Source organism: Muscardinus avellanarius (genome assembly GCF_963383645.1).
Source record: "Muscardinus avellanarius genome assembly, chromosome: 4".
NCBI classification, from domain to species: domain Eukaryota; kingdom Metazoa; phylum Chordata; class Mammalia; order Rodentia; family Gliridae; genus Muscardinus; species Muscardinus avellanarius.
This window is the reverse complement of record NC_137789.1, coordinates 118,616,035-118,627,674: the sequence shown is the minus strand read 5'-3', so window position 1 is coordinate 118,627,674 and position 11,640 is coordinate 118,616,035. Positions and strand designations below refer to the sequence as shown.

Sequence of the window (11,640 nt, the reverse complement as noted above, 5' to 3'; positions counted from 1 at the left end):
TTTCATTTATTTTATACCTTTATTGCAATACACTGTCCCATTGTCTGAATGCAGCACAGCCTACTTATTCTTTTGCCATTGGACATGTGGGCTGTGACCAGGTTTTTGCTGTTTTGGACACTGTCAGGGGTATTCTTATAAATAACCCCTGTTGCATACCTGCAAGCCTCTCTCATCTATCTGGAAGAGAAATTGCCATGATTTTACAAGATTCTGTCCTTTTATTCTTTCCAAAGCATCTGTACCAGCTCATATTCCCAACCCCATCCCCAACACCTACCACCAGACTATGAACATTCCTTCTATCCACCTAGAATACCAGTGCTAAGCAAACAGGTCTACTCTGTTAGAAACTCTACAATGACTACAGAGGTGAGGACTCAGTTGGCTGAACATCCTCCACCTATGAGGTAAGGCCCTAACTGCCCATCCGCTCGTTGAGGATTGAGGGTGGGACAGGGCAGGTGGAAGACAAAGTGGCCTTGGGGAGACTCAGTTGACTAGGAGTCCAAGAGGGGCAGCCCTTCCTCACCTTCTACTGCCATCAGCCAGCCCCCAGGGGGTCCTTCACTAAGTTAGCACAGGTTGCAGGCATGGCTGTGGTCAGATAGGGGCAGACCTGAGCATGGGCAGGAGCACAGGCATCCCTAGGGCTTCAGGAGGTGGCTTCTGGGGTAGGGGGTAGCTAATTGTTGCTTTCAAAGAGAAGGTTTACTTTATTTCTTTAAGTCTCAGATTCCCTAGAGGCAAACCAAGACTGGACCGGGCAACTCAGGGGCCCTGTCAGCGAAGTCCTCAGAGGGTCCAAGGGCAGCAGGACCTGCTTAGCATATCCAGAGTCCACCTGTACCCATCCAGAGGGACCCCCTTCAGCCAGGGCTACCAGAAGGGAGTGCAGACAGCCACCAGGCAGGTGGGAGTGGCCCAATTTTGGACCCATGCTGGACTGACCTGGACATCTTCCTTCCAGGGCAGAGGCACTGAGTCCTCATGGACACAGGGTGGGGATCAGGGGACCTGAGACAGCGGGTCTCCAGAGGAGCCCAGAGAGTGCTGTGGCTTCCCTGTAGCATCACAGACCTGGCAGCTGTCCATCAGCTGTGCATCTTCTGGGAAGGGGCCCTATGGGAAAGGGACTCTCTGGCCTGTCTAGTCTTGGCTTCAGCTATTCTTTCTGGACACGGACGCCGAGTCTAGGCCAGGACTGTCCCTTGAGGGACATGGGAGGTGATGGCCCACAGCTGGCTTCTCAGGGGCTGCCAAATGTTTGGCTTGGGGAGGGGCTCTGGGGCCAGCCCCTGCCCCCTGGGGGTATACATACAGGGCTCTTGTGTTCCCTGCCAGGTATCTGGAGGACTTGGTGGGTCTGAGGCTTCTCTTTCTGGTTTTAGATTTGGTGTCTGGGAGAAACTGGGGTCCTGGGAGATTTCCATCTGAGCTCTCACACACGGATCCTAGCTCCCTGCGCAGGCATCTTAGGAGGACAGAGGCTCCCTGGGACTGGATCGCATCACTGGGACAGGACTCTGGGGGAGCCAAGCTTTGGATGCCGGGGTGGGGGTGGAGTTCAGCAGGTCACCCAGCTCTCTGTGTCTCTGGAGAATGAGCTCTGTGATCAGCACTGAGCTTTGGCTCTGGGTGGGCACTGCCGCGGAAGGAGGCTCCATTCGCTTTTCTTTTAATCCCCTCCCCCTTTAGTCCCAAGGCTGAGCCAAAACCTGAGAAGTCAAAGCACAGGCCACGCAGTCACGGGGACTGTGGGCCACAGAAAGGGCCTATAGTCCCAGGCGTGGTAGATTTGGAGCTGATTCAAGAGGTGCTGAGCAGTCCCAAGCCCCAGACGCCGGCCACCTACCGTTTCGGCCGTCTCAGCCATCACTCCTTCTTCTCCCGGCATCATCCCCACCCACAGCGGGTGACCCACATCCAAGGTAGGGCCAGGCTTGCCTGGGGCTGGGGAGGCCCTGGAGGGGGGTCACTAATGGTCTTGAAAACTGGAGAGAAAGCATTGCCTCCCTCCATTTCTTTTGCGACCAAGGCCCAGAGAGCAGGGATCCAGCCAGGCCAGGAATGACTTGGGTGGGGAGGGAGCGAGGCATGGGCTCCAAAAGTAGATTGGGGTCCCCTGTAGGATTTCCGTCCTGCCAGATTTTCCATTCTACAAACTAGAGAAAGGGACAAATGCTCTTACCCAGAGCTGTTCTCTACTAACTCGGCCATTCATCACCAATATTTACACCCTCCATTGCAAACTAGAAGACCGTGCTCTCGAGGCCCAGAGGACATGAAATGAACAAAAGAGACACAGCTGCTGCTGTCCTAGAGCTGACCTCTAGAGGGCAAGGGTGGGAAATAGATCAGGCATCTGTATCAAGGCCTCAGAGGAGAACATACTGTTTCAAAAAGGTGGTCAGGAAAGACCTGGCCCATAACTTGACATCTGAGCAAAGAACAGAAGGAAGTGAGTGGAGAAGTGATGTCCATTTCAGGAACAAGAATGCCCATGCAGATACAGACCAGCAGCAAAGGCAGAGGCTCTGTTGGGGAACATGGGGGTAAAGAACACCTGGCGCAAAGGCAAGCAACAGGCTTCATCTAGGAATAAAACCTGAAAGGAGCCCATGAGAGTCAAAAAGCTTGCCTCCTTACAGGCTAGAAGCTTTTTATGGGGCAAGGAAGGAGGGAAGGTATGACAGTTGTGTAAGCCACTGACTGGTGTGCTCATGGCCAGGTCATCTCAGGGCAGGACAATGGTCAGGATTTGATGATTGGTTGAAAGTAGAGCTCGGGGTGAGAGTTGTGTCAGGGCTCACTTCCAGGTTCTTGTTCCCACCATTTGGAGAACTGGGTTACACGGAGACCAAGAAACCACCCAAGGGCCAGTGAATTGGGGAGGAATTGAGATTGGCTTTTGTATGGGACAGGTGTGAAATACCAGATGGCTTCTAGAGGACAGGGGAAGGTTCAGCATAGGCCAGGGGAGAGGCAAACATGAGAGCCCTTTGAGAAGAGAAGGGGCTTTAAGCAGCTTGCCTAGGTGGTATATAGGAGTCAGGGAGATATAAAAGAACCAGGGGGTGGGCCCTAAAGGTTAAGAGGTTGAGAAGATTGGAAAAAAATCAGCAGAGTTTAGGAGGAAAGCCCAGTGACCCTGGAGGAGTCCACAGAGGGAAAGGCTTAGGAGCAAAAGGAGCCTGCCTCAGGAAGGAAACAGTGGCCATGCTAGATCCTAACCAGGCTGGTCCTCAAAGCTTAGCTCTCAATAGTGACTTCACAGTCACCCAGACCCTAGGAGGGTATCTTCATGCTTAAATTGCTCCCCTCCAGACACACCAGGCTGACAGACAGCAGAGGTCCTCTTCAGAAGGTCTTCTCCATCTCTCTCCCTGTAACTGGAGCCCAGGTTCCTCCCATTACAGATTGGGATTTCTTGCCCCTCCAGAATGTCCTCATCTTTAAGCTGCCCATCTATCTGTACTCACACCTATAATTTGTTGCCTATCACAGAAACCAGAAGGACCTTAGGACTAGGGTCCCACCAAGGGTGGGGTTTTGTCTCATCTCTGCCCAACTCAATGCCTGACCTTCAGCAGGTCCCTCTCCATCCCTTCTCAGTGCCCCATGAGTAAGGTGGTCATTGGTCCACTGGTCCAGATGGTTGTAAGGGCCCTCCTGGCTCTGACAATCTATAGGCTGGTGGTTACTGGAAGAAGTAGAGCCAGGACTTTCTCCACCCCAGTGTCTTTCCAGCCTCCTGAAGATCCCAGGTCCAACCAGGTCCCTACCCCACAGCCTCTAACCTTCCTCAGATCTCACCGGGAAGCCTGTCTGTGTTGTCAAGGACGAGTGTTCTCTGGCTTCCCTGCCTCGGTCCTCACTTTTATCTCGCTGTCTGATGGAGAAACCCGCCATTTCTGTCCCCATCGGGGACCCACAGTCCAATCGGAAACCTCAGCTTTCTTCTGGTGGGTACTTGGGTTATATCCTTCTCCCTGGGGTGCTCATGTCTCTCCCCAAGGGCTGCATCACTTGGGCAGGTGCCTGAGAAGGAAATGGCTATTGCTCTTAGGTTGGGGGGAATTAGGAAGACTCTACTTTCCCACTAATTTCCTCGGGCAGCCTCATCTCTGAAATGTGCTCCAGGTCCTAGCCCTCAGACACGTGCCCCTGCTTGGATCTGAGGAGTAATAAAAGGCAGAAGAAAAGCCGATTTTGGCAACAGTCATGTGACCGCTGCAAACAGGAATGATATTTGCGATATCTAGTCATTTGTATGTTCAAGTATGCAAGTCTCTATCAGCCAGGATGTAGAGCAGCATTCTGGAAGCTTCCGTCCTGCCAAGCCCTACCCTCTGCTGCTAGGGTGTGGCAAAGTCAGACAGGAGGGAGAGGGAGGACCCTGGGGAAGGGCTGGCAGCCAGAGCAGGGCAGAGAGGTTTGGGGGGCTAGCCACCGAGCTCTACACCGCCCTCTCCAGGGAGTCATTCAACGTCTTAATAATGGGCACAACTTATCTCCCGAGTCTCAGTCCTGGCTTCGGGTACCTAAGGCAGGCAGAGCTAGATTGAACTACACGTCCCTAGATACGAGTGGCCCAGTGTTCTCCAGCATCTTCAGGTAATGCCACAGGCAGGACATGGACATCACCCCCTCCAGAAGTGAAGTCACCACACACTCTACCCATGGTGCAATTCCCGACCTTTCTCCCTCCAGGGGTCCCCCTCTCCTTTCCCTTAAGACTGGGGCAAGAAGGCCTGCAAGGAGGGAAGTCTCTTACCTAGAGCCTTCCCAGCCCTCCCAGCCTTGGTGCCACGGAGAGGGGGCAAGGCCTCAGTATCTCATCTCTCATCAGAGGCCTGGAAGAAGGAGTTGAAGGAGCTGACCTCCCAGGTGGCTGTCTTCACCAAGGAGAGTGAACTGAAGAACAAAGAGGTGGGCACCCAACAAAGGGGCGAGTTTAGGAAGAGGAAATGGATTCCTCCCACACTCAAGGCTTTGTAAGGAAGGCCCTTTAGAGCTCTGCTTTGGTCCTGGGAGAGGAGTCAGAATGCCTAAGAAAAGGGAGTGAGGGCCAATAGAGGGCGAGAACATACCTCGTAGAGAAGCCAAAGGAGGGTTCTCAGGAGAGGTGGCATCCATATATAAGTGGGATGTTTCCAGGGAGGCCATCTGAGCAGAGGCACCCTTCACAAAAGCTCAGAACTGGCAACTGCAGGACATCTTTAGAGACCAAGGCAGAGAGTACAGGGAGGAAGTGGGCAGCCCTGGGGGAAAAGAGGCCAACTTTGAATGTGGAGAGGAGTTTGTTTTAATCTCCAAACTTATAGAGTATCTAACCTCATAAGGAATAGAGAATCACTGAAGGATTTCAAACAAGATGGGATGACCTCCTGAATGCTATTTGGTGATAAAACAGGGAAACAATCAGGAGGCAGCTGGAAGGTGGTCTTAGGACAGGCCTGGACCTTTGCAGCTAAGTCTAATCCTGCTTCTTGTTTTAGGAAGCCAGAGTGCAGAGTAGGGCCCTGGCTGCTGGTCCCTGCTCCCAGCTAACTCACTGTGGCACTCTGAGTGACTCAGTTCAGAGTCTGGGTCTCAGTTTCTTACCTTTAAAGTGGAGAGAAGGATATACAAGTCTTATCTGGAATTCCAAGAGCAGGAACCCCAAGGCTTGTGCCCAGAGGCCTGGCTTTCCAGGACAAAGAAAGGATGCCAACTTGTGGGGTACCTGGGGATGGTTGAGTTAGAAATCCAGGTAGACAATGGGGACTTGATGCAGGGTGCTGTTTTCAAATCTCTGAGGGGCTGGGGGGGCATCATGAAGGACCTGCCTGGGAGGAAGAACAAGGGCCGCCAAGGCGTTCCACAGTTGCCCCTCAGATGCTGAGTCCAGGAGGAAAGGCTTTGTCCAGTTTGAGCCTGTACACTGGAAGGGCTCACCACTGGGCATGAGCCAGGGCTGCTGAAGGGGGGATCTAGGACAGGTTGGCGTATCCTGGATGACATCCCGGATTCTTGACAATGCTGTGATACTGGGACAGGGAGGGTGCCTTGAAGGTGTGACCTGGACTCTTCATCTTTTCTCCTCTGCTTTCTTCTTCCCCTCTCACTGGCTCCGGGAGTTGTCCCAGCAGAAGGAGGAAACTTCGAGGGAACAGGGAGCAAAATATTCAGCAGAAACTGGTAGACTCATCCCTGCTTCCACCCAAGCTCTCAGTCGCCGAAGCTTCCGCCAGGGCCAGCAGAGCCATCCTGCCAGCAGGGATGGAGGAGTCCAGGCCTCCCTCCTGCAGGACCAGGAGCTGCTGGTGAGCCCTGCTCTGGGGGCAGAGGCTGTAGTGGTCACTGTCCCCAGGCTGCCAGCTATCCCAACTAGTAATATCAGCACCTGAAACTGTAAGATGGAAATCCCCTCCCTGGGCATCAATTGTCCCCTCTGCCTATAGGTGAGCTTGTCCCTTTCTGTGTAAGTCCTTTTGCCTCATGGGCCTTAGTTCCATCATCTAGCCAAACTGGGAGCAGTGCACATTACCATCAAAGGTGCATCCCAGCAGCAGTATCTGATGAGCTCCTGGAGCTGCAGTGTGGATTGAGAGGTTTTCAGGCAAAAGCCCAGCCTAGTGTGTAAACACGGTACCCAGGAGGCCTGCAAGCTTGGCCTCCACCTGAGGAGTTTGGCCTGTGCTTTGGCTGTGTACACAGTCACTTGCTCTGAGCTCAGTTTCCCTGTAGACAAGGCTTGAGATGAGCCCATGCTCATTCCAGTGGGACAAGACATTGGGGGTCCCTGTAAAAATGTACAGGAGTCCTCCAGGAAAGGTCAGACACAGAGCCAGCATCTCCCTGCCTTCCTATCACAGCACATTCAGACAGTGCCTTCAGAGCCCTGCAACAGTCCAATGAAGTGGACAGATCAGACAGGGCCTGAGCTCCCCAGCCCAGGGGACTAGAACCAACACTTTCTCCACTGTAGGGTGGCCTCACTGCACCTGGAATTAGGTTCTCGGGCCCTGTGGGGAGGGGACACAGGGCAGGTAAGTTGGATGCGGAGAACGAAGAAGGGCCCAGGGTGGGTGGGTCATTGCAGCAGGTGGGTCCTGGGGTAAGGGCGGGTGCCCAAGCAGGCACAGGCCTGGGAGAGACCCAGCACAGATCTCACTCTGCTGAGGATGAGGCAGACCAACCAGGGTCTTGCGGGCCCCTCCAGAGCTTGGGAAGACCAACTGCCCAAGTGATGAGGGAACCCAACTTTCCTAGGACTCCGGGGGCTCCACCTCCCACCATGGGCCCCAACACCAGCCCACCATAGCCAGAGCCACCATCAGCATCTTGGCCGAGGAAGCCTCAGTAGCCCATCCAAGACAGATCTGGAGATTTTGCTGCTGCTACTTGACTGGCGAGCTCAGGGGAAAACGAGCTCAGAAGTAGCAAAGCTGTCAAAGGCTGAGGATGCAGCTTGGAGCCCAGCGTCCAGGCTGCTCGACAGGAAGGAGCCTTGGGCTGCCCAGTGGGACTCCCCCACCTCTTTGCTAACATCTCCAGGCTCTGGGAGCTCCAGGGAGGGGAAGCCTGTGGGGTACCTGGAATCCCTACATAGAGGACCCAGGATTGTGGGACTCGGTGCGTCTCTGAGGAGGTGGCTGGCCAACTCTGACTTTGCCTTCCCAGTGAGGGACCATGGGGTACGACCAGCCCAAGGAGGCTTAAGGGATGAGGGGTCTACATATCTAATGTCTGAGGCTTAATTCTGCCACAAAGTCCCCGCTAGATGTCTTTCTCTCTCCAGGCCTTGGATTGTACACCTGTTGATCAGGGAGGTTAAGAATCTTCCTCCAGGGATGTAGAGGAGTGGCTCAGTGGTAGAGTGCTTCCCTAGCATGTGCAAGGCCCTGGGTTCTATTCCCAGCACCACCACCAAAAAGGAAATGAAATCTTCCTCCAAGACTGTTGTGAGAGAAAGCCCTTGAAAAGTCCAAGGCTACACGCAGAAGGGGCAGCCACCATCAAGGGGGCCAAGTTAGCCAAGCATGTTGCTCCAGGGGCCACCTCAGGGGGAGGAGCCTCTTGATGTCTATTGAACTCATATTCAACTGCACTCTTAGCTGAGCCAGCCCATTCTCCTGCCCACAGATCTTGGAGCTACTTTGTCAGCTTCTGCAAACAGATTCACTGACTGCTATTCAGTACTGGCTGCTCTACGCTCCCCAGAAGGGTAAGGACACAACCACACAGCCCCGTCTCCGCGCGGAGACTGCTAAGATCCTGTCCTCCTTCTCAGGTTCTATGGGATTCAGATGTCAGTGGGCCCCCATCCCGGGGCCTCCTCTCTCCTCCTTTTGGGAGCTCCTTTTCCAGATGGACAATACGACTGCTCTCTTCTACCCGACTCCTCAGCAGACTTTGAGTGGCTTCACGTCTTGGAGTTGACCCCTTCTTCATGCTGACCTCAGACCTGAGCACTGGGGAGGGAGAAATCTAAAGATTGTACATAGCGGACATAGCCTCTCACAGGCTACTGTGGAAAATGCACACACACACACACACACACACCACATGTGCAAATATAAGAACCCACATGTATGCACAAGAACACAGATATAACAGATACACACTGGGACAGTGGGTAGAGGGTACATCGCAGTGGGAGAGTGAGCTGATTAGAGAAGGCTTCTTAGGTAGTAGAAGGAAGAAAGGAGGAGGGGGGAGGAGGAGGAGGAGGAGGAGGAGGAGGAGGAGGAGGAGGAGGAGGAGGAGGAGAAGGAGGGAGGAAGTCCCCTGCCAACTTCCCAGAGGCTGCCATGGCATTCTTGAGCATGTATGCATGCCTGTGTGGAATGGGGCTAAACGCAAGGTGCGCAGATGCTCATGTGTGTGGAAGTGGTTGGTGCAGGGGGCCAAGAGTGACATGGGGACCTCCTGCAATGACATGTGGGCAGAGTGTGGAACGGCTAGAGAAGGCTGCCCTTGACCAGGGTTGGGCAGGAGCTAGAGGCTCTGCTTGGGCTAGAGTGCCATGGAGGGATGGGCTGGGGCTGAAGACTCCACTCTGTGCTGTGCTTCCAGAAAAAGATCTCGCGCTGGGACTCCTGCAGACTGCAGTAGCTCAACTCCTCCCCAATCCCCTAGTGTCTATTCCAGCGGAGAAACTCCTGAACCAGCTCCAGGAAGTTCAGGAAACTCAAGAGACACAGCAACCATCCTACAGGTGGGCTCTGCACCCCTTGCCTGCCCTTCTATTTCCAAAACTGCTGTCATATTCAGCATCTGGCCTCCCAGGTGAGACCTACAGGGTCCAAAGAAGGGAGCCCAGCCAGAGCCTGGGCTGACCACACCCACCTTGAAGCAGGAGGCCCAGCAACTTGCCCAAAGACCCTCCAGTTGCTGCCCATAGGTCCACCTGTCAGACTAGACTCTGCTGCCTGCTGGGGGCGGGGGGTGTCTCAGTAACCAGATAAGGGCAGGTGAGCTCCACCTAGCCCCGAGCTCTAGGTCTACAGGAAAACAAAGGAGGGAAGGAAGGCGACTGAGGCAGGCTTTGGCACTTTATGCTGATGCTGAGGGCTCTAGATGGCTAGAGGAGAAAGGGACTGACTAGAAACTAGGGAAGGCTTCATGAGGCAGGTGGGTGGGGCCTGTATGTCAGCGAGACAAGCAGCAATACTGAGGGCCCACAGGCTTTACCTGGCACTGCAGGGCATCTCCTCTTACTTCCAGTCTAACAACGACCCATGGAGGTAGTATCGCCTTCATTTTACAGATGAGAAAACTGACTCAGGAACAACTGAATGACCTGCCCAAAGTCACCTGGCTGGTCAGCAGAAGAGCTGCGATTCAGCCTGGGGCCGGTCTGACTCCCAGCCCAGTGCCACTCAAATTCAGCTAGAGAGCATGTTAAAAATGCAGTAGCTTGGTGATAGTGGGCTTAGCCTGCACAAGGCTTGAGCCCAGCACCAGGGGAAAGAGAAAAGCAGGTCCCTGGGTATTCTGATAGAGCAGCATGAGCGGAAAGAAAGGAAGTTGTGTTTTTAACCATCACCCAAGTATCTCCAGCAGAGCCTGGGGAATGCAGATTGTATTTGAACTAGCAAATGAAACTATGGGGAAAGCCACCCTGGTCATGGGATGAGGCCAGGTGAAGGCGTGATGTCAAAAATGTGTGTGCTTCTGGGAATGTGAAGTTTGGGATGGCGTAGGTGGGTGAAATTTTTTTTTTGGGGGGGGGTAGGCAGAGTGGGGAAGCAGAACCGATTTGTTGAAGGCACGGGCCCTGGACTGGGTTTGGTTGTCTTCTTTGAGAGGCCAGAGGAGAAACAGCATGTAAAGAAGGTGGCATCAGTGTGACCTTGGGCAAGCCATACCTGTCACGGACCTCCTCCTCACCATCCCTCTAAGCCCCTGCCAGAGTCACAGCAGAAGATGATGAGGGTATATTAAAGAGCCTGCAGCCCTGCAAAGTCCCATGCCAGACAGAGCTTTACTCATTTTCTAGGAAATCTGGTCAAGAGGCATTGGTCCGTCTTTTCCACTCTTATATGCAAGGCTCTATCTGCCAGGAGGACGGGAAGGGGCAAGGGATCTGTGGGGAAGGACTTCTACAGTGGCCATGTGCTTAAGGGGCCGCCCCCTACAACTCCAGGGATAGAACAGCCTTCATTCCCCGTGGCCACAGCAGGCACTGAATTCCAGTCTGGTCCCTGCTTGGGGGAGGCAGGGGGATTGCCCGGGTCCAGCCATGGACAGGGGTGGGTGTTCCAGGTTTTCAGGACGTGTAACTGGCCTCTCCTTGGAGCTGAACACACTTGCTCACTTCTCCAGCCACCCGCCCCCGCAGGCCTGACCTCCCCAGCCTCTCCTTTGTATTTGCTTATAGTCAATCCCTGAAGAAGACGAAAACATCACCTCTGCCAAAAAGCGAAAAACCAGGTGAGACAGCACACAGCGGGTCATTGCCCGGGCTGTCGAGGCCCAATCTGGCTGCATTCCTCAGGGAATCTAGGTGACTTTTCACCTATTAATTCAACAGGTGTTTATTGAGCACCCACTACATTCTGGGCTCTGGGGAATCACTGGAGAAGCATTTAAATAAGCTTCTGCATCATGGGACTCCTATCTTAATGAGGAGGAGCACAGACAACAAATAAAAACTCTCACATCCAACCCTGGCCTTTGCCCAAAAGGGGTTTTCCCGGGGCTTCTGGGCAGCCACCAGTCACGGTCCGGACCCTCCTCAGTCTCTCCTGCCTGCTCTCTCTCCTGTCCCCCAGAGTACATTGGAAAAGCACAAGTCCTTCGCATGCATCTAAACAGGGAAGAGAAAGCATCCAAGAGGAAGGCAGAAAGCTGAGCGAGGGATTGAGCAAGAGATCTCTGCAGGCCCAGCTCAAGAACAGCGCCGCGGACCCAGCCCCCACACCCCAACAGCAGCCCCTAATTGCCTACCACAAGAAGTCTATCAAATAAAACCCTGCCTTCCCTGGGAGACCCATGCCAGTCTCCCGGCTGCAGCCGCTCTGGACTTGGGTTGTCTGTTCCGGAAGCAGGAAGGGCTGCACTCAGTCACACTCTCCCACAGACAAAGCCAACAGCCACTACCCACATGGTACTGACCCAGGGTGCTCTGTCCCTCCTGGAGCCAAACAC

General features: G+C 54.0%; 1 protein-coding gene across 1 annotated transcript; it reads left to right on the top strand.

Annotated features, from left to right (window-relative positions):
- Positions 1 to 360: 360 nt before the first annotated feature.
- TBATA (thymus, brain and testes associated) lies at positions 361 to 11,344 on the top strand (the record flags this gene model as incomplete). The annotated part of the gene is made up of 9 exons (XM_080694819.1): positions 361 to 410; positions 1,699 to 1,931; positions 3,810 to 3,965; positions 4,853 to 4,932; positions 6,132 to 6,308; positions 8,131 to 8,212; positions 9,064 to 9,205; positions 10,871 to 10,923; positions 11,232 to 11,344. The coding sequence occupies 9 exons, from the start codon at positions 361 to 363 to the stop codon at positions 11,342 to 11,344; spliced, it is 1,086 nt and encodes a 361-aa protein (XP_080550945.1).
- Positions 11,345 to 11,640: the final 296 nt, after the last annotated feature.